The 23,895-nt window shown below is 34.0% G+C and overlaps 1 protein-coding gene across 1 annotated transcript in view; it reads right to left on the bottom strand.

Moving 5' to 3' along the window:
* Positions 1–1,241: 1,241 nt before the first annotated feature.
* The window catches only part of PPIP5K2 (diphosphoinositol pentakisphosphate kinase 2), a 46,722-nt gene continuing 24,068 nt past the window's right edge, over positions 1,242–23,895 (bottom strand). Inside the window, exons 17-31 of the mRNA XM_058823250.1 lie at positions 23,392–23,574; positions 21,365–21,506; positions 20,597–20,820; positions 18,925–19,052; positions 18,624–18,738; positions 17,267–17,374; positions 17,068–17,184; positions 16,342–16,515; positions 13,794–13,967; positions 12,510–12,579; positions 10,329–10,448; positions 9,400–9,462; positions 5,455–5,586; positions 3,762–3,890; positions 1,242–3,145 (exon numbers count right to left, since the gene is read on the bottom strand). Of these exons, the coding sequence (XP_058679233.1) occupies positions 3,042–3,145; positions 3,762–3,890; positions 5,455–5,586; positions 9,400–9,462; positions 10,329–10,448; positions 12,510–12,579; positions 13,794–13,967; positions 16,342–16,515; positions 17,068–17,184; positions 17,267–17,374; positions 18,624–18,738; positions 18,925–19,052; positions 20,597–20,820; positions 21,365–21,506; positions 23,392–23,574 (1,983 nt within the window). The 3' untranslated portion in view covers positions 1,242–3,041. The remainder of the gene's footprint in view (positions 3,146–3,761; positions 3,891–5,454; positions 5,587–9,399; positions 9,463–10,328; positions 10,449–12,509; positions 12,580–13,793; positions 13,968–16,341; positions 16,516–17,067; positions 17,185–17,266; positions 17,375–18,623; positions 18,739–18,924; positions 19,053–20,596; positions 20,821–21,364; positions 21,507–23,391; positions 23,575–23,895) is intronic.

Genomic DNA, 23,895 nt, shown 5'->3' with positions numbered 1-23,895 from the left:
AGTCCATTTTAGAACTGGTTTTGTATCAATGCAGAATTTAAGCTTTCTTTGTAAAGTCTTTCCTACACTAGCTTCTAGCTTTTATGGTGCAGATATTCTCTGTATTTAGTGCATTTTTCTCCTCCTAGGCCCACACACACATTTGATGCCATTCACACACACATTCTCTTTTTATAGATAAAATATTTGCCCTATTTTTTTATTCAACATCTCTTTTTCACAGTAATACACTCTGGACTGCTTTGGTGCTAACCAGTTCCTGTATTTCAGAGCACAAGATGGTTGTTTTTAAGGCTGAGGGAATAAAAAAATTATCATTTAAAAATACTCAATGAAATTTGTCCTCACAAAAGCAAGTAAAATGAAAACCATTATTTAGAAAGAAAAATAAAAGAATACATGTCTTCTGCCATTATCCTTTGAACTGTTTTTGATGCTGTTGTTCCATATATGATCACTATTTTTGAACTATGATAATATGTATAATTATTTCTTGTATGCATACCTCCCTAGGCCTGTTTATATGGATTACTCCAAAACAGAACTTTGGAAACACATCTGCTTTCCCTTAACAGCCTCTGCGTGCTTGGATAATTACATAACTGAAATTTATGGCTTATAATAAAGAAACATAAAACAGGATTTAAATTAATTTTAGGATTTTTCACACGTATTTTTGTGGTTTTGTAATGATGCTTCATTTTTGAAAACTGCTAAGCTAAATAATTACTTAAACTACATTGCAGGGTGATAATATTTTAGGAGTCACAGTCATATTTTGACCACTGATTTTTTGTAAACATATTTTTTGACCTCTGCCAAATCTGGTTGGAATAGGATGTATAGTTTAAAAAAGTTTAATGTGAGAGAGTGATATTGCATAAAAAAGGGAATTAAAAATAGGTTCCAACTTGAACAGTCCACATTGTGTCCTGTTGTTGGTCTCAACAGCAAGTAGAAGAGCACTCACAGTGGTCCTATATTTAATCTTATCATTCTGGAGAATGACAAAGCACTGCAGAATGTATGACTGCTGCTTATCTTTTTGAGGAGTGATTTCAGTATAAAATGATACCATCATCTCTTTTATGCCACATCCTTACCACCAAGAGTAATTCTGGCTTATTTGTAAATTACTGGCATACATGTAGATTGTTTTCCACTGAGATGACCTTTCAGCTACTCACTATACTTCACAGTGCTTTTAAAAGAAAATACAATAGAGAGAAGTTGCCAGTGACCTTGATTTTATTTAGAACCACATAAAAAAGTTATGCCACAGCTTTGGTTGACTGGAATGATACATATACTTAAATTTTTAGGTTTTCTTTTTAAATGGTAAACAAGGGTACATTCAGTTGTATGCAAGACCAACATTGTAAATAACATAATTACCCTACGAAAAATGAAATGCTTGAAGTATATAGCTGTGAAACCCTTAATATTTTTGGTATTGAATCAGCATTGTTAGAAATCATCTGCTGAAGCCATTTCATATATGGTAAACACTGAAAAAAGACCCTGTGATGAAATGAATGTAAATAGTAACTAGTGAATGTAACTAGTGCAGCTCGCACTGGCTCTGGAGACAAGTAAGAGCCCTACTTAAACATTTTACTCATAAGCTGTCTTCTGCAGCTTAAACATGAAAGGAATAACCTAACTTGTAGATATGAAGTCCATTCTTACTACTCAGCCACTTGAACTTAAAGAAGTGCTCTATATTTTCATTCATTTGGGGTACTGATAACCCAGTAATTTTTCATGCCTCAGAAAAAAATTACAAAAATTGCTTAGACTGGATAATTATTCTAAGTAACACCATAACTCCATGTTCCACCAATTTAGAAATGCTTCTTACATCTCTTACATCTCATAAAATGTTTATTTTTTTCTTATTTTTGTTTTGTGGGGTTTTTTTCTGGGTTTTTTTTTTTTTAAATTTTTGTGGGTTTTGGTTGGTTGGTTGTTTTTTTGTTTGTTTATTGTGGTTTTTTGGTTTGTTTGTTGTGGGGTTTTTTGAGAGTTGCTGTCAACCAGTAGCTTGGAAGGAGGGAGGTATGAAAATTCCCAGGCCATGACAAATCCTGAGTATTTTGCAACAGTACGCACTGAGTTCTGGTAGTCCACAGTCTCTCTCTGTGCTGAAAGGATGACAATAAATCATAGGAGGAATATTTACAATTTTCAGAATAAACCTAGCAACAGACCAGCTGTAACATTTCTCATTCTACAAAACCTGCTTTTTAGTATCACCTTTTTCTAGAAACACATGGCAAGGAAAATAAAACTGTCTTTTTTAGTAAGCAAAAGAAGGTTTTGATAAAAGATAGTTTATAGATATAAAAGACAGTTTTATGTCTGGATGATATACAGGTATCTGTATACAAGCATGTGTACTAAACAATAAACAAGAAGGTAGATTTGAATGTTACCGGTCTGATGTAAACACAGGAAAAAGAAAAAGAGTAGTCAAAAGTGCTGACACATGAACTCACTCCATCATGCCTAATTATTGCAGCTATTTTAATATAATATAATTAAAATGCAGAAAATATCTGCTTATCTCCAAACCAGGGAAAAGACATCTCTTTGGAAATGTAGTTACATTTAAAAAAAAGCCAAGATGCGTGTTCTGTTTCAGCACACAGAAGAAATTCACAGGGAGATTATAAACTCCTGAAAATAGAAGTTTATGATGACAACAGACAACGCTTTCAATACAGTGACAATAACAAAACCACTGTAATACATACCATCTTGTTTTTGTACATGTTTACAGTAGATATTTGAAGACACACAAAAGGTTCACGTGCAGCTTTTCCATTAAAAGCTGTGACATTCATCAAACTGATAAGTATATTTAGAAAATGAGAAAAGATGCTTGATGTAAATACTGTGCACATTAGTTAACCATGTATAAAGATTTTTAAGTGCACTATGAATTGCAGATGCAAACGTGAATGGCTTTTCACAGCTCCATAACTTGCTTGAATGCTCACTAAAGAACTGTTTAAGAAGTTGTTTCCAGTTTTATCTGATCATTTCTTCTCGGAAGGAGTTTCACCACAAAGTTCTGCATCTACTGAGGCCTCTTCAAGAGATGGTTTAATATTAGATACATTAACAGGACATCCAATGGTAGCTGTACAGATAGAGAGAAAAGATGTATTAGATTTTATGCTTAATATCCATGCTAAAAAGCAGAAACGCAAGAAAAATGCATGTTATCTAGCACAGAAACAAGAAAGCGAGACTATCTAATGAAATCAGAAATCCAAGTGAAATTTGGTCTCTAAACAGCACAACCATCCAAGGGCAGACAGTGTAGCAGGCCAACAGTTCAGACTGAACATACTAATGACTGAATGCATCATCATGTTATTGTCAGCTTTAGTCAGAACAGAGTCACAGAGCTCTACATTAGGTGTTCAGAAAACATCTTAGAAATTTAGCCATTTAAAGAAATAAATTTGTCTTACTTGCAGATAGCTGTCATACTTCAAAACCAAAGCTCATGAACTTCAGGCCATAGAAAATGAAACAATTCAGAGGATAAGAGAAAGTAACTATTAACACAGTTTTACTGTTAAAGTTATTTGTGCAATGCTATTGAATTCTCACTGACCCACAACATGATTCTACTTATGTAGGGAATGTTAAGAAAAAGCTGTCCTATGAAATCGTGTAATATATAAGGAAGAATTATACTGCTGGAAATAATCAAGTTAGTCATTCTGCCTTTGACAGAATTTACTTACATAAGGTTAGTTTCTCCACCACTAGCCTTTCAGGCAAAGTTTCAAGTGGAGTTGGTTGAATTTTTGCAGGGGTAAATGTATTTAAAGAAATTTTCCTTCCTGAAAGGGGCATCATGTAAGTTGGAGTAGCTGAAATGATGGGGGGAAAAAAAAAATCATTAATAATAAAAGTATTCTGACCTAAACCAGATGTCAAAAACTGCAGCCACAGGACTGTGTATCCATCCAGCAAAACAGATACCACATTTATACAACCAGCTGCTCAGCTACTAATTTTTGACTCAAGTGTCAAACCCTTACAATATGAAAGACAAATCTTAAAATCTCTTTTTTACAACAGAAAGCAACACAACAAGCTCATGCTGTTAAGGCAGAATTCAGTAATAGATGCCTTGCCAGAAGAAGGCAAAAAGCATTTGTGGTATTTCTCATAGGTTAGGAAGATTGCACCTGAATAGGCTTTAAGTCCAGTATGTCTATAAAAAGCGCACACAATGCATTAATCTCTAGACAACCTCTAAATAGTACAGAAAAGCAGGAGAACTAAACATCTATGACTTTAATTGTATCAAGTCTATTTTCCAATCACTCCTTGGTAGAAAGGTGACAACCATATGCAAGGAGTATGACACATTTTGTTTTTCAATATTTCTTCATCTTGTATACTCTCAATTCTCAACTGATATTGAAGACACACAAAATTCCTAACCAGTATAAAAAGACATTTTAAGTAGCTGAGAATTTTCATATACTTAAAAACCTCTCTGAGCTCTTTTTCAGTTACATCAATTTTCTTAAAATTGCTTATACTCCTTCTCAAATATAGGGGGCATACCCTATCAAATAAGCTGCTTTAGATTAAAATCTAAACTACATAAAATAGTGAGGGAAAAACTGAAAAATCCTGTAGTAGAAAAAAGGGATAAGTCCAAACAGGTAGAATACTATTGTATCAGTACTTTGATAGGAAACAGTACAAGTTTCTTTCTTAATCAAAGAATAAGTCTTTAGACACTTCCTTAGGAAGGATGATTTTCAATCACCTGACACATCCTATGATGTGGCAAATCTGACCTAACTTAAACCATTTCCAAAGACACAGCACTAGAATCACAATGGGAAATCACTTCCCCAGAAACATGCACATGGATAGAATTCAGCTGTATTTCCTTTCCAGATCACCTAAACTTTAAACATGCAGCATGAACTGCTAAAAACTAAGTCATTGTAAAGCACTCTACAGGTGAAACTCCAAGTAATACTGAAAGAAACAGGAAATAATGAAGTTTTAAGTGTAAATGCAACACTATTCTGCTGAGGTTACTGACAATGCAACATTACAGTATAAAGCTGGGAATACTGCATGCTCCCTGAAAAGCATTACCTGTAATTCAGCTGAGTGTGGACAGTACAGAGAAGTCAATATAATAATAAAGGAAATAAACTATGATTTCATTAAATCCTTAATTTACTACCTCCACCAACAGAGATGCTACTTCAATGAATTACATATGTCCATACCCACAAAAGGTACTGCAAAATGTAAAATTATAGTTTATGTACATTTTCATTGTCTTCAAAAGCAGTATCCTTTTTTTTAACAAATTTACTTGCTAGCTGCAAACACTGCGGAGATTAACTAAACAACAGTTAAGAATTTAAAATTAACGCAATTACAAACTATAACCAGTACATGTCTCCTGTAGATTTTCCCTTGATGGAGCAGCAACAGAAGCAAGAAATTCATCCACCTGCTTCAGAGACAAGGAATTGTGTAGAGTTTCCAAAGGACAAATAGAAGGCACCATCGAATACAGTTCAAAACCTAAAATAAAAAAATAATAAAAAAAGAGATTTCCAAACATAAGACAGAATTTAAGGTACTGCATTAATGCATGATAAAAAATGCTTAGTTTACATGACCACGTGCAGGCATAAGCCACTTGAAATATTACAGGAGTTGGAACAAGATGAGCCAGTTTCCAGCTAAAGATACAATACATGGGATACAAGTCCTGTGTACACATGAAGTACCTGTGTACACATGAAGTACCTGTGTACACATAAATTATTCCAACATGAGAACCGTGCCCTACTCCCAAATCAGTTCATGAAAGATAATCTCCCTTTAAGACAAATTTAGCAGATCACAAAAAAAAAAAAAAAAGTCAGGAAAAGGTAGTTATTTATCCTAAGCATTCTAATACCTGGCACAAGACTAAATAGGTAATTCATTCATGCAAGAAAGGAGGGATAGCTATTTGTTAGCAGAAAAGAGCTAAAAATGCTGTATCTTCCACGAAACAAATTTGCAGAATTCATGTTCTATCATCTTCAGTATTCTGTGAAAATAAACTGTTGTCTTTAATATCAAAGGAAAACCACTGTTAGCATTTTTATATCTTGAGGTATACAAGATACACTTACTTTCTGAGACAGATATACACCTACCTTTATGCATTTAAAAACAGTATTGAAAGACTAGAAGTTTCATATATTGGAACAGGTAAGTAAAGGAACCCAAAAATCTAAAAATTTATTGGACTTTGCTTTTCTATGTTAGTCTTGATCATACACTAACCATGCATATCCATAGTACTAACTAACAGACTAAAAAGTGTTTAAACATCCTGGCTAAAAAAAAATTTCAGTCCTCTAAAGTGATTCAAGTTTGGTAACTCAATAAACAGCGTTTCATCAAGTTGAATTTCAGAAGAGGAAAACATGTCCACTAGTGTTTTCAACATACAGCTGTAACATTACAACTTTGCAATTCAATACTGTAAATGTCTTCTAAGACAATTAAATGAAGAAGCAATAGTGAATGAAATAATGTTTACAATTTCAGTTCAAGGTACATTTATTAGAGGTAACATTATGACTGGGAACTGTTCTTTCCCATGAAATAATCAGCAACAATGTTCCTGTGATATCCAGTGTTGTCCATTCACTCCCCATCAGTACTATGCATAAAGAAGAAAGATTTCAACCTCCATATGTCTGTATTTATATTTAGACCCACCATGGCCATATTCAAATTTTGGGGGCCATTGCTACAGGTATTCAGCCAACCGAGGTAGACTTATTTCAGCTTCACTTAAATTATAAACAAAATGTTGCATTTCATGAAAATATGAGTTTTGTGTACAAAAGAAACACCACCATACAATTAATTTCTATTGTCCTATAAAGTCATTAGCTAGCCTTCAGTGTAAGCACTAAGATGCTTACCATACATATTAATATCCTAAATAACTATATGCATGCATGTAAAGCGCAAACCCTTTCGTTGCCTTACAGTAAAATGTAAGATTTCTCTTTTCCCTGACAGAAAAGTTCCTATTACTTGAATGAGAATTATTTTTTTCTAATTTTGCAATTAATGAAGTGGGACAATGTCAGGTTAACTTTTTAGTAACTATTATTGTTATAGTACATGTTATAGAGAACCAAAGAGGAATTCCAAAATGCACTTTAAAAGAAAAAAGAGAAGAAATAAAATTTTCTTGTTTTAGGAATTTCCCCTCCAAATTTTTTTGTTGAGTTTTGACAATTCTGCTGTCAGCTAGTCATATCCCAGAATGTCACTATAGTATCTTTATTTCTAAGGGATATGGCTTAAAACATAATCGGGAAATCTATGTGTCGTGTTTTATTTAATTGTTTTCTGATAAATATTATCTGATGGTATAAGAAATAAATTTTAAATTTTATGATGAAGAAGCCCAACAGTATCCCTTTAAGAAGGCAACTTCCTGTACACTATCAGCCTTTGATTTTTGACTGCATTTATTCTTAAAACATCAAAAGACAAGCCAATGAAAGGGTTAACGCAGCATCTCAAAAAGCCACCCCTTGCTGTCTAAAGATTCAAAAACTGTAGAGACATACCACTGGAGCCTAGAAATTCCACAGAGGAAATGGACCAGCACCTAAAGAGGTGTGGGTGTTCTGCAGAGGCCCAGAAAATAAGGTATAGCACTTTCAGAAGATACTTGTTTCACCATGTTCCTTGAACTAAAGATGGGGTGGGGGGAGTGGGGGTAGTCTGAAATGAGTTAAGAGGGTGTGATAACAACATAAAAGTAAGAAAAAAACAGTGAAAGGGACAAGGATAATTAAAATGATAGTGCAAAGGACAGACGAAACAACATCAATAGGGCGTTATGTTAGTAGAGAACCCCTGGAAACTGCAATATACTTAGGGTTCATAGGAGCTCATACTGCATGCATTAATCTTGTCAAAGATGTGTAGCAAAACTGCTGCATTAATGAATCAGAACAAGAATTGTGATCGATAAAAGCTATTTAGATCCTTTTTTTTAAAAGAATGGAATCACAAAAAGTGACTTAATGGAACAAAAGGTAATTCTATTATTAGCCACAGATTCTGAAATGCAGTTCTTACTCTCTGACCTTGTATGTTTTGGGAATATTGTTTGGTTTGAGTTGTAACATAAAAAATGGACTTCTGACTTTTCTATTTGAGATAAAACATTAGATTTGTAATTTTTGATCACACACAGTCTTAAAAAGAAAATTAGCCTTACTACAGTTTTCCTTTATAAAGCACTGCAGTGCAAAAAAGCCACTATAGATTTAAAATGAATGTAACAAAATACAACTCTGCTTCTAAGCAAGGCCAAACAAAAACTCAAGTCTTTTTTTTTTTAACTTTTTTTCTAAGCAAATATATTTTGAATCTAACATGAAAATACTGATGATTTCCACTGCAATTTCAATATCGCTATCACTGAACTTAGCCAGCAGTCATGCACATTTTAAAACCGCAGTGAAGAAATCTGGAAAAGCTACATTCAGGTCCAGTTGGCCCTGAATATTTCTGGGGCCTATTCAGTCATGTAGAAAGGGAGGCGCAAAATATTTTGCTGAGGAAGAAAAAGACATACCTCTGTCCTGTGTGTTAAACGAGAAATTTTGCAAACTGAAGACAGTTAACTCTCACTCTTGAAGCTCAAGAGGTCAGTGCTGCTCAAGAAGTCACAGCTATCTCGCTGTGATTTTTAGTGCAATATTTAAGTAATTTGCACATCTGATGAACAGAGAAGTACGATAAGGTAAAATAAATTTTTGTCCCATAAAAATTATAGCAATTTAGCAGGAACAGAACCAAAGCTTCTGCTTTAGTTTTTGTAATTTAGCATCACTTCAAGAAGATAGTCATAAACTCCAGCTGTCAATTCAGTGACTTATTTTAGAATGGGCAGGCTCAGAGAATCAGCTCAGCAGGAGAAAGACAAAGAAGAAACAGCAGCTATCAAGAAGTGTATGTTTAATAAGATCAGATTTCATTGTTTGTATCTTGTACCATACAGTCTGATCACACAAGAACTTCAGGAGAATAATTTATTAGAGATCATGATTAACAGCAGTACCTAATTTTTTTTCGCAGATTTTTCTAAGTAATGAATTTTGATGTTGTATTTATACTAATGAATGATAAAGAAAGAATTTAGGATATCTAATGATTACAAATATATTTGGAATTGTGCTTGAAGTTAGGAACAACAGACAGCTGGATGATCCTTTACACCCCGTATTTGAAATAAAAATAAAAGGGATGAAGCAAGAAACCTTTTCTTTTTGATTTTGTTTTTAAAATAAAAGCAAAACGTACCATTGGTTGGGTGTCGAGCAAATGAGATAGAAAACCTTTTAACAGCAGAACCGCGTGTGGTGTCTGAGAAAGAGAAAAACAGGTACCTGAAATTTGTAACAGCTACCAAAAGTGTGAGATTTTAAAATAGAAAAGGAAGAAGAAAGGAAAAAAGAAAAGATGAGAAGGTATTAGAAGTGAGTGGCATGCAGAAGGGACCAAGGAAAACAGCTAAAATCTAAGTAGATGTTAAAAAGAAGAAAATTTGGATTGTTGGTAACTACAAGATGTGTAATGACGTATATGAAAACAAGCAGAATGAGCTCGTGATTCTGGCATACAAGGTTATGCACGTTAGAGTTGAATACTGAGAAGTGAACTGGGGGGGAAAACAGCATGAATACTGTTTCACCTCAGAGTTATGAAGGTGTGCTTTGGTATCTTTACATTGTGAAATCTAGTGAGTGGGTTTCTTCTCTATGCCAGATTATCCAAAACTGAGAATCTCCTGCTCCTTTGTAATCCAAACCCCACGAAAAACAAAGTCAGGAATCCTAAAATTTTCACCATCAGTATTTAACTTATTAGTTTATAATTTCATTCCTTGTACATGCTCCAAATAATTTAAATTCAAGATCAATTAGCAGTGATAAAAAACAGAGTTTAAAATTATTAAAGAATTTAAAAACAAAACTTTCAGTTTACTTAAAAAATGCACTTGCTGGAATCTCCTGGCGCACATTACAAGTCTATGTTCTGGTGTTCAATTCAAGACAAACAAGAATTAACTATGCTATTAAGTTAAACATAAGCAAGCTATGGGCAATAAAGAAGCAATAGAAACTCATAAAATTAATACTAAGGCCAAAGATTCTAGGATTCCATTAAAATCTTTAGAAGTTCAATGTGGCACATGGGTCGTGCGTGCATGTGCTAGAGTGTGCACATACCATCTATGAAGCCAGAAGAAGTCAGCTTTTTACGATGCGTACGAGCATAATCCTGTAGGTTAGGTGCACTTGAAGAACCCCCGAGCACTGAGGTGCTAAACAGGCCCGCACAGTGAGACCCTGATGGGAGTTAGAGAAAATACATACAACAACCAGGTGTTCGTCCATTCACATTGGGGATGCATGCAGCATGCAAGCACATGGCTCTTACCACACAAAAGGCAGCTTTTGGCAGTGCCTTGGACACGTTCACAATATGCTTGTAATGTCAGAGTGGGACTTGTAGGCTGAAACTATCATAATTTATTGTGCTTCTACTCATGAAACAGCACACTCTGTTATATGTGCAAAGAGAGGACTGGCTTTAACAAATGAGTTCTTGTCCTGTTTTCACTTTTGGTAAAAAAAAGTTACCAGTTAGCATCAATGTAAACATAAACAAAACAACAAAACAAAATGAAGATGATGATGATAATGACTGATGATGATGATGATGATGATGTGAAAGTTGTGTATTTGAATACCTGTATTCCTGAAACAAATATAAACTGGAAAAATGCTGCTCATTGCTTTCATCCAAATCAACCTTTCAGATGACAGGCTGCTATGAAGTACTCATGCAGTTCCACAGACTTAGTATGTGGAAATAATTCTAACCCCAACAAAATCTTAAATTGGAAATACTCTATTCATATTTCAGCTACCATTATTAACAATGTTACAAACTGAAAAAACTGAAAAAAACTGAAAGTTTCATCAAGTTTAACTAGACTTCCTTTCCCGCGAAGACTTTTGCACAGCTCCATGCAAGTGACAGTACTTTGTTACAAATCATGCATTCCTGCCACTAAAATGGGAATTTAAACAAATCACTGACAGCCACAGATAAAAATATAAAAATAACTTTTGTAATCATCAACCATTAATGAAACTTACATACAACAATGAACAAAATGGGAAAAAAAGTTGCAAGTTTTTCCTTTACATTTTACTACTAGTTGAAAGGAGAATCAATTTTTCACTCAGACTTATCTTTTACATTTTAGATAAGTAATGACAGATTTTTGTTTTTGAAAACCAGCAATACTTCCTTTCATTACTTATAACAGTCCAATGAGGGGAAACATTACTAGCACATGTGAGCAATCAGCCAAAATACATTGGTGCCTGGTCTGTGGCAAAAGCCTTTCACAACAAATATAATACCTTAATCTACATGGAAATCCATCAACTTCCACAAGCCATATTGTGTCACACAAAAGAATATTCATTTAACTTTAGCAAGCACATAATAAAATCCAGGACTTCAGTAAACAAGAGCACCTGATTGTATGCATTTTGCTATGGGAAAAATATAATGGGAAGAAAAGTGCCACAGAAAGATTAGACAAATGAAAACCCTGTATCTTTGCAAATAAAGGAAAAACTACTTCTAAGTTAATGCATCCAGGTGATGCAGTTATTTATACTTATTATTACCCATGAAAAGACACAGAAAAAAAGCAATATTGATTTACAGCAGTGCATGATTTCATTTTTTTTGCACGTGAATCATACGTATGCCTATTTTAATAAAGCAATAGAAAAGCACCACTTGAATTAAGAGAATTTTAAAGAAGCCTTTGAATTATAGCATGATTCATACTAACGCTGAAAAGAAGAAATCAATTTTATGAGAGGAGTATGTGCAAAACCCCTGATACTATCAAGAAACTTTATGTTTGCTCCCTATGCCCCTCCCCTCAGAAAAGTATCTTCACTTTCATCAATTGCCCACAACAGGAAACAGAAATTTTAAAGAAAAGTGTTTTAATGGTTTACAGAGCAGGCCGTTTTAATCCATAATATTCTTGCAAAATCCAAAAGCTCAATCAGAAACTACATTATCTTAAAATTCTGCTTTATGTTAAAAACAATCCTATGTACCTGTTGCGAGCAGTACGAAATCAGTAGTACGAAGGGTGTCAAACAATTTGTTCTTTTCAGTTATAACTTATTTTAAAATTTTGTTGCAAAAAAAATTGTCCAGTCCATAGGCAGACACTCAGCATATGTTATTAATAACAAGTACTATTGGGTCCTGTTAACAAAAAAGCTATTCAAAGAATATACAACTACAGAGAACAGCAGGCAGATGAAAAGCTGATAACACCAAACAAAATTTCAACTGTAGTAACATACCTAGACCACTCTGCTTTTGTTCCAGAATAGTTCTTGGTGTTCGTAAGTTACTATTGCTTTCTGATAGGACCTGGATGTAAGAAACAGAAAAATAAGGGCAAGTAGAACAGCAGCATGAAACATCCATTAACTTGATACAGCAGCCTGTTTCAGACAGACAGGTGTTAATAAGCTGTATGATAAGTGTTAGTAAAAATATGTAAAGGAAACATGAGAGATCATGCAATATCCCCTTCTGAAGGGAGTCCATTTCACATATGAGTTCCTTGCAATGAAGTGGTGCAAAGCAAGCATTCAGAATGAGAAAGGACACAGACCAAGACTGATATGAGAACAAACATTTGAGACATTTTATTTCATTTTACCAAATGCACTTTCCTAAACTGCGCCTGTATTGAAAAAAGGAGGGAGGGAAGGAAAGACAGACAAGCTATTGAGGACACCATCCGATCACTGACCATGCACAGGCTCAATCAGTATAATCTTCAGATGCTCACAGCCTTTGCTGATATAAACTTTTCCAATGTATATAATTTTAGAATCTTCTACAATAAATCATTAAAATCTTCAAACTAATAGGATATAGTTACAGAACACCATCCATTGTCCTACATGTAAACAATATCTTGACATTCTGAATAGCTTTAGATCTTCACTGGTACTTCCAAAACATTTACTGTTTCTTTTTTACCCTGCTTTTCCCTCACCCCCCATTACAAGGAGCAATCTTCAAAATATTGTATGAGTCAATGGATGATGTACTGTATTGGGAGTTTCAGATACCTTCAGATATAGATGGCAAGAATTATTAGTGCTAGAGATTTTCCCCTGCAATAGTTAATACCAGGCTACTGAAAATATAATGTATGCAAAACAAGTCTTGAATAGCAACATGAAGTACCAAATAAATTATTTCAAATGGAATCAGTTGCAATTATTATTTTTTTAAATTTACCTACCACCAAATTAAGCAATGCTGGTTTTAAAGTCTTAAAGGACAACTAAACCAAAGCATAATTCTCTTTCATTGGGAAGTACACTAAGTTTTTTTTACTGTGGTAACATTTGCAATTCCTATAAAGAAACCAAATGTTTATGAAAGCGTGTAACACATTCAGTTGAAAAACATGCACTTGGTCTTTTCCCCCCAAACATTCTTGGCACGTAATTTTAAAAAGTGGAAGGTATTGCTTGAAACATAATCCATAACAAGGGATTAGATGTCCTTAAAGACAGTTTTTGCTTGGAATGCATAAAATGTTTAATGAAGTAAAGTTTAAAAACCTGTTGCCATGAGCCAAAAATACTGGATGTGAAAGCCAGTGATTTAGGGGAGACAGGGGAAGAAGTGATTTGTTCCCCTGATCTGCGTCTTCGACGCCCAGTACCCACACCACTGGTGTAATGCAGCCAGGTACCAATACACTCTGGGCTAGACACACTCAGGGGGCTCTCTTCCTGGAAGTGAGAAAGGGGGCAAAAAACAGCAAAGCATGCAAAGTTAGATTCAACAGAGCCAAATGAACAGAAAAGAAAAAAACCCAATCTGCTTGCACCCTTTTACATACTACCTTTAAAACTACCAAACAGCAAAGAGCGAAGAGTAATAATCCTATATTACAAAGTTATCCGTTTCACTCTTATATCTTCATAACTATACCTATTACTACAACACTAAAATCAAATTTCTAGTAGACTAATATTAGATATGAGAGAAAACATTTGTTATCAATAATTGATTCATAATTTTAAGAATTTTTCACATGTTGGAAGCAGAACTTCTGTTACCCTTGACATACTGTTTAATAATTTTTTCCTTCCTAAGTACATTAAACTTTCCTATTTATTACTTAATAGTTTTCATTTCTAGTCTATAAGTTTATCTGAATGCTTAAATTTAAATTTAAGAATTTCTTTTGAGACTTTACAGTTGACTCACTGATGGTAGCACCAAATTGACTGGTAGAAGTTTTCCAAACTTAAAAATGTCCTAAAAGTTATCTGATGCTGGACACCTTATCAGAACTTCAAGGGAGTGTCAGGCTAAGCACCCCCCCATATCTACATCATTACATATCATTAGCAATAACATTCTTTGTAATACAGTTTGCTTCCCAATGTCAATGAGTTTTACATTCTTGTTTTACCACTACAACTCAGCTTTTTTCTTTTCATGACTCAGTCACAGTTGCATTCCTTCAGTAAATATTGCTGACTATAACCCAGATTAAAATCTACATATAATCTCACACCTGACAGTGTCCTTTCAAATTAACGGACATAAGTGAAAAGAGAATTGCCTTACAGGAGGAAAAAAAAAGGTGGGGGAGAGGGGGCAGGGGAAAAGAAAAAAAAGGAAAAAAAAAAAAAGAAAAAAGTTCAAGGCAGTTGCAGTTTAAGTTGCAGTGACTTTTTAAAATTGCTCCAAAATACTGTTTAGTTTAAATATTCCAAATATTAGTTTTGCAGATTTCAGTAGGCCAGATGGAACTTCCTATATTACTTATAAGAAAAATATGTTCTACAGTGTATGTTTTCTCTAAATTGGCTATTTCCTTCCAAGAAATAAGCAAGCTCTGAATGCTGAAACACATCCCATTTTAACATATATTATCTGTACAGTCAAAATTTGGCAATTTGTGCTTTTGATATCTTGTGAAAGTTAACTTCCATACAGTTTATGAAAATGGTTGAAAGTCTGAAGTAATAGACTTTTAAGCTGTGCATAAGTGAACTCATAGCTAGGAGGGGAGTTTGCATGATCATTGCAAAAACAGCTTTTAAAAATCAAAAATATTGATGTTGTGAGCATTTGTTTATGAAAAAACTTGGAAATAGAAAATGTAAGACATTAACATTTATTATGTCTGTTAATTTATGGAAGTTGTGAAGTTATACAGATATCCTTACAGAAGGGAATCATGCAACTTTTTCTCTCCATACTGTCAATAACAAAGTGATTTCCCAATCTGTAATACTTTTACTGCATACAGACAACTCTTTCCCAACACAAACATGAAAGAAAAAGTTTTTGGTATGAATCTTCATTTCTGATGGTTTTAAGCAACTGAAAATGAGGCAAAATAAGATGCTGTTAGTCTGCTTCTAGCATTAATATCACAGAAGTGCTTCTTTGTACCATCTGAATTTCCACTCAACCATCCCAATGGTATCAGTGATACAGCTGTGCATACCCTTCACCTCTGTGACATTAAGCCATATCTGTGAAGCACACCTAGATGTCATGGCTTACAACACAGCAAACTAGATTGTTCAAGATGTTACCTACAGAATTCATGAACAAACGCCAGCCACTTAAAAAGAAAGCTTCCACTTTATCTTTCTTACCTTCAAAAGCTTGACAAGTGGAGTCACTTTCACTCCACATGACAGCAAATACAGCAGAAGATGTCTCATGTTCTGCACCTCCCCATCCACCCTAATCCCTCTGCTGCCTTTCAGCACAATCACCCTGAATGTTTGCTCAATTCCCAGTAGCAGCTCTCTTGTAAGGATGAATAGAAAAGCAACATATACTAGTTTGTAGATGTAGGTTTAGACTGAGTCTTCATATTCAAATATCAACTTTTCTAAAACAGCTTTAAAAAAAGGAAGTAAGTCTTATCAAAGAATAGTAATAATTAAAAAAAAGCATCCCTTCAGAGAAATTACTGCCATGGAGGATTTCCCACTGAGTAAGGGCAAACCTTCTGTGAGATGTATCATGCTGGTTCTGTATAATCAAAAGCAGAATTACATTTGGTTTTGTTTTCTTAAAAGCAAGCAAAAGTTAATGTCTTTGAGAGAAATTATCTGGAACACAAACACTTACTTCAACAGAACCAATCTTCCTGGATCTTGGAAGGGGTGACTTTCTGTGTATGTGAATCGGGTCTGATACCATTGGCTTGAACATCACTACTGATCGATCCGTTTCATCTCGTTTAGGAGCATGTACCTCCTCATCACTATCATTTCTATGAGATGTTTTCTTTGAGCCTTCATTCTACAGAAAATATATAATTCATTCTTAATTTCTCTGCACACCTTCAAACATGTAGACAGAAGTGGCCCTTAAATAAATATTCCACATAAAGATAAAACAAGCTGATTTTAAAAATACAATATGTAAATCACATATTTTGCTTTGCTCACATTCCTTTCTCAAAATGCAGTCATAACTCCACTTACCTGACCATATATCTTGGAAAATATCAATCCTTCCTCAACAATATGTATTCATAAACATGCCAAACTACTTTCTTAAATATATCTTCCAGTTCCCAGAGTATTATTCATGTGACACTCTGATGTTGATATCACTTAGAGTATTTTGTATTTATAGTAAAAATTCTGGCAAAACTTTAGAACATTCAAATTGTCTGTGTCCTTCACCTCAGTGCCCATTCAAAATAGAAAATATTGGGACTACTTATCTTTTACTGCATGTTTTTCTACCAAAAGAAAAACCCACACTTGTTTTTTTTACATAACAATTTTATTATGTCCATATCCAAAAAACCCTAAGTTTGGCTTTATAGAAAGGCATAATTATTACCTCTCTGGAGGCAGGTCTGTATCCATATCCAGATGGTAAATTTTTATCTTCCTCACAGCCTTTCGCTCCTGGACTGAAATGGAGCTCTACATGAAAACGTTCTTCCGAAGAAAGTTCCTGAAGTAAAATAATAGGTTTAATACTTTAATAAATAGCTCAGCGCTACTAATTTCTGAAGATATTTACCATTTTAAAATACCTTGTTTGGATCCTCATAGAGCATGATAACAATCTGTGTCATGTAATTGAGTTCATTGACCACATTTAAGTAATCCATAGCTCGTTTCCATTGTTCATCTTTTGATTCCTTATTGAGGAAAAAAAAATCAACAAGTAAAATTCAGCTATTTTCTTTAAAAAGACTGATGATTTCACTTTTCCTCCATTTACACAGATTTTCATAGCAGAAGTGCAAAGCTCATTATAGTTAAGGAAAATGCAGAGGTACAATGAAAAAAACTAATTATGAACCTCCATGAGTGACGTAAAATTGCTAATCCAAAGACTGAAAAGTGAAGAGCAAACTTTTCATGTTATTTCAGTGTATCTTTCATGTTTTTTTGCCAATTATGATATGTAGACAGAGGCACTGTTTTCAATTCTTGTGATGAGAACTGCTAATACTGCAATAAATTCATTTCAGCTAGTATATTGTGAAAAATGTTTACATATTACACTAACAGAGATATCAGCCAAACAAAGTAAACGAAGCTTTCTAGTATATAGAAGAGGTGCAACCGTCACATCCCAAACAATGTAAATGAACAGTCACCTTTTTCATGCTGTAGCAATGAAACCATTTAGTAACCCACCTTAAAGATAAGAGTTTATCAGACTTAAACTTGGAGTGCACCTGTTGTAGCATGTCACAGAGATTTATAAATGCTTTTGCCATCACTGAGTTTAGTCATCCATTACCAGAAGCAATAGAAAATTTGAAAAAACCAGTGTATAAGTCAAAAAGTATCTTACAAGCAGATGTAGTGCTGTATATATCTACTCCAAGAGCTTAGTTTAAGTAATTTCTGAATCTGGAAACCTGGTCTTTTTCAGTGTCAAAGACTATCAGATGGAGATAATGCACCACCTTTGTAGTATTCTGTAACAGTACAGGAAAGTAAGAAAATTCACTGTACAGGAGAAACTTTGTACTCTATGAGCAGTCTTGAAATTAGGTAGGGATGTTCTGACAATGTGTCAATGGACAAAAACAGGAAGCCAGTGCAAAAGTAAATTCAAGAGAACCCTGAATCATAACTTGAGAATAAAAGTTGAAAGAATTATTGGTGACAACAGAAGACAAAAAAGAAGTATCTGGCCTTTCCACATCTATTTGTGATTCTAACACCTACAGCCAACGGAACACAGCATTACTTTGATGGAAATTAACATGCTAATTAATGTGCAATTTGCACTATATTTCTGCATAAGTAATAGAAAAAAAAGTGTTTGAAAAAATATGATGAATTTCAAAGACACTTAAAATTTCAATTGATACAGTCAAAGGGATATTCAGGTTCCTCTCAATATATCAGGGCTTCAACAGAGAAACTTACATCACATAAGGCACCATAACGAAGGGTGGATAACAGAGAGTGGACGTGACTCTCACTGGTGAAATACAGCCGGGTGCGAACATGCCGTTCTGGGGACATCACACCCCTGGAGTAGCTTAAAAAAAAGAAAAATGTTATTAGACTATGATGTGTCCTTATTTTTAAAATAGCTGTTAATAAAAAAATTAATTATATTTTATAATTTCTATGAGCTAAGAAGACTCTTCAAATTTGAAACCTACAAAATAGCTCTAATTTTTATGGTAATTAATGTAACCATGTAAAGAAGTAACTCGCTTACAGAGGGTGAAGCTTATTTACAGTGTCATCATCTTGAGTTCTCTGAAGGTCAGAACGGATTTTCCTGACTAAAGGAGTGCAGTAACCTTTGGCAATCTCCAGTTTCTCAGCTTTAGAAATACCATATTCCTGTGTAAAAACAAATTGACTTTTAAAATTCAGTTAAAGATTAATATGCCTTATAATTCAAAGCTTCTATATTAAAGCAAATTAGTCATCTATTAGTTTGCTCTGGCTACAAACCATTTTTTAAACATTTTTTCTACTTATGACCAGTGATGTAGCTTCAATTAACAAGTAGCTTACCTTTTTGCTGTTTGACTTGATATAGACAAAAAGTTTTCCTTCATTAGTTAAACCAAAGAAGTGGATTTACCTTCTGCTATGATAAAGCTCTTCTTCTTAACCATAATAACCTATGGAATCATCCTGCCTTCTTGTCACCATCTCCATCTCCTATCCTGCCCCCAAAATACTGTGTTTTTTCATTTCTTTTTTTTTCCCCTTTCTTTTAACAGTCAATAAAGAGATGTATTTGGTATGTCTACCTTAGTTTGGAGTAAGCCATCCCAAAGACTTCCATTCAAATGGCATTTATGTACAACTGAGAAATTACTGGTGATATTAAATATTGTAATATCATCAATATTTAAAAGTATGTTCTTCCAGGAGCTTCATACTCTCTGCTGCCCATGGCATGAAAGTTAGAATGGATCTTCTTGTTACCCTAGAGAGTAACACAAGCACTCTTCCTTTGCATTATGTAGGCTATAAAGTTTTCTTTGTTTTTCTTCCTTCAGTATGTGTCCTCATTTTTACCTGCTCTTCTCTAATTTTCTATTCAAAATTTCAGCTTAATAGACCCACACAAAACAATGCATTCTAAGCATCACTACTGTTTTTGTCTTTCGTGTCAAGGAGTTTGAGAGATGGGGGAGGAAGAACTTCCTTCAAATGCTGCATACAATATGGGTAAGCACCTCTGTTACAACACTGTTCTGTAACTGCAGGGACACTTGGGGAGAGCTTTAGTCTGTTCTGTCCTGTTATCACAAATCAACTTCATGACCTGGCACCTCCAAGATTTTAGAGCTAAACAAAGTTTAACAGCTTACAGAGCATGTAAGTTTAACATGTCTATTTCTGGCCTGAAAGTCTATGAAATTTAATGTGTACATTCACATCATGGAATCTTACAATTTTGAAAAAGCAGAAAGATCTTTTTAAACTAAAATTGTTTGAAATTAGTTAAATTGCATAGATTAAGATTAACATTGTCATTTGGAAAGAGCCCAAAATGAAATTTTTATAAGTTGGAGAAATGAAATTAAAAGCAATTTAAGAAAACATAGTTATTCACAAAGGCAACTGTTAAATCTATGATAAATGGTGAAAATGAACCCTTTTATTTTAATACACTGCTGTAATGAAGGAGGCATGTTCACACCCTAAGTTTCTAGAAAAATTCACCCTGAACACAGATTAATTATGAATCAAATTTTTCCAAAAATTCCCAGTCAGATTGCTACTGAAAAATATGAGATAATGTTAAAGGCTTCCATGATTGCAAAATGTGGGAATGTCAAAAGAAAATGCAAAATAAACATTTTCATGAAAATTTAAAAATGCATTGATTCTACACTTTCTTCTATTTAATAACTGAAAATGCTTACCTGAGGAATTACAATGTCAGCTAAAGCCTTTGAAAGTCTATATAATTCCATTGTGTTTTCTAATTTTAAGGATCCATTGTGTTGTACATCATATTTTATACAGTCATAAATATCAGGAATTTTGCTAATATCATATCTTCCATTTTTTGTTTTGAAGTCTTTTTCCAGCTTGGCCCACCTGCGCAGCATCAGTTCTAGAGTTTCACTGTGGTACAGCTGAATATCTGGACAGACATATGTCTTTTATAAGTACTTAAGGTCATTCAAGTAATGAAAGGACATTTTAATAACAGTAGTAACAACTGAATCACAGAGGGATCAAAATAAGTTACTATTAAGAAAAAGGGACAGCAGGGCATAAAATCAACTTTAGTGCTGAAAGCATCACAATTACATAGCTCCACTATGATAATAAAACACATTGCTGCAGAAATGCACCACTGGCCCTTAAATATAAGATATACCTATATAAATTAGCTTTAGTACCATCAATTTTTCCTATTACTTTTGTGGAATGCTGAGTTTCAAATAACTAAGACAAGAATTTCTGCAAACACTGCAATTTCGCAACACCAAAGAGCCCTTACCTGCAATACAACCACATGTTCCTCATGCTTTTTATTTCAAAACTATGCATATGAAATCAGACAGTGAAAATACTTAATCATTGGTTGACTGATGTTCTTCTAAAAGTGAGTTTAGTGTAGAAGTTACATTACAATTCTCTTTCATGAGAAACTAAATACAAGCACAAAAACGTTTCAGTACCTGCAGACTTTGGGTCTTCCATTCTCTGCCTGATCTGAGAAGTCAAACTCTGTATCAAATAATAGACCTTGTCACATGTCTTTACAGGATTTTTAATAACCTGCATTGATTTTATCAGTGAGAGGCTTCCAGATGGAGTGAGCTGCAATTTGAGATAAACACAAAATGAACAGACTAGATTTGAAAGACCTGGTGAGATAAGATGAAACATGTCAAAGATAACAAGTACTGGAGAAAAAGAACTCAAGCAGGTTGCTATGAACATTTTTAATAATTTATCAACTATCTATTACCTCTGAGGCATTAAGATGATTCACCAAAACATGGTACCATTTACTAGAGATTCAAAGGTAATAAGAAATTAATAGAGCAACTAATTCTATACAGTAAATGTGAGTAACTACAAGAATTTGTAAAACCATTTCTTTTATTCCAACATAGGAAAATTGGAAAGATGTTTAAAACTTCATATATACTTAGCAAGCTTCCATATCTTCAAGTAACTTCTGTATTCAAAAGCTTACAAAAGTAAATTCTGTTAGAAATGTTGTCATTAAGCTACACGCCTCACAAAATATTTTTTTGCTCTATAGGAACCATATACACAATAGTAACTGGTAGCTTAAAAAAAGTTTGGCTGTTCCTGTCATAGGTTTTTGTTTCTACAGGACTGCAGGACACAAACATCAAAAGAAAGCCTTTAAATGCACATATAGCAACAACATATGAGATGTTCTTCAGAACTGAATAAATTATAGAAATGGTAAAAGCTACAAACCATCACCAATGAGGTGAGTGTCACTAAAACAGTACAATCAATGCACATGTAAGGCTTAGCCTCATTTTTTCAGAAAAGTCTGAAGAATTCAAAGTGACCAATGATATGAAACAGTAATTTATACACAAAACACACACTTATTTGAACTTTCCTCAATTTCCTGAAATGGATAGAGTAATTTGGACGTGGAAAACTTCTGTTCTCTACCTAACACTAAGCAGTTCCTATCTCCCTATTATGAAGTAAATAAAAAAATTGATTACTTATACATAATAGGGAGGAAGGCACAGGAATAAACCCCATACAATTTTCCCAAATCACAAGTAAATTAAAAAAACTCCACAAATAAATGAACCACCCCTAAGTTTTTATTGCCTTATAATCCCCAACATTAGTAACTCAGCGACTGAAGAGGCACTCTATTAGTTCTAGCCAATTTTAAGCCTTATATCTGTATAACAGACATTAATAAATCCTTGCATTTTCCAATTACTGTTGAATCCACTGCTAGGAGTGGTTTGCACGATACTTTAAATGAATCCACGGGGTATATACATGCAGGGTATATTATTCTTAATTAATTTGCTCTCTGTACTTTTTCAAAAATAGCAATTTAAACTTAAACCTCATTTGAGGACATGTATTTAGTTGTTATATGAGACAGAGTATAGAGACGAGCAATTGAAAGATAAAGAAGTTCTTAACTATAACAAACAATACATTTAAAACCAGAAACAATGATATGGTCTGCACTAAGTCAACATAAACTATATTACTACATACTAATTTAGCATTTTAATGAGATATTTCATTTCACTGAAAGTATTCTACTGGTTTTCAGTATCTCAGTATTCTAAGTTACAACAAAAAGACCTTGCAGTGGATCAATGATTGACACAACTGCAGCAGTGTTACACCACACACTGTCAAAGTAAAGATTACAAAAAGCCACAAACAATGTAATGTCATTCCTTCAATAACTAAAATATTTTAATGGAACAGTGAAAAAGGTTTACAAGCAAGATCCCTGTTCACTTCTACTTCAAAGTTTGTAGCTATTTTGATTACCAAAATTGCAGGATGAAATATCTACAGCCACAATTAGTATAGCTACCTTTGCACTTCAAACTATTTGCAAGCATACAAATAATTCTGCAAAACAGATACATAAAATCACTGCCTAATACTTTTGCACAGGAATTTTCATAGTTAGCTATTTTATTTAATGGGAAACTAATAATATGCTAACCTTATCATAGTCATCAGCAGTAAATTCTCTGTCTCTCTGGAGAATTTCATGGAGCCTTGCTTTAACACGATGTTGACAGCTGCTTAAAGAATCACTGTCACTGTCCAACAGACCATTCATATTAGCACTTTTAACCATCTGGACAAGAATAGGAGTCAGCTCTCCCTCTAAGGCCAGTAGTCCCTGAAGCAAACAATACCATTATTCAGGCAAATAGATGAAGATGAAAAAATGAGTATCTATAAAAGAATGCTCAAAACAAATTTAAATTCAAGATGGTATCACTTGGCTATAGGTTAAATAAACAAGGGCACAATGCCTATACTTACAGAGAAATGGGTCCCTATATACTGCTAGTCTGCACAATTGATACAGATGGTGCAACAGTGATGGTGACATGCCACAAGACAATGTTCCTCAACACCAGCTGTCTGGGTCTTGGATTGTAGGGAGTGCAAGTGCCCTCTCCATAAGGCTGGAAACAAGAGCTGCCTGACTTGCAGG

The sequence above is a fragment of the Ammospiza caudacuta genome, chromosome Z (genome assembly GCF_027887145.1).
Source record: "Ammospiza caudacuta isolate bAmmCau1 chromosome Z, bAmmCau1.pri, whole genome shotgun sequence".
In the NCBI taxonomy this organism is placed as follows: Eukaryota; Metazoa; Chordata; class Aves; order Passeriformes; family Passerellidae; genus Ammospiza; species Ammospiza caudacuta.
Note: the sequence above shows the minus strand (reverse complement) of the source record. Positions and strands in the feature narration are given on the sequence as shown.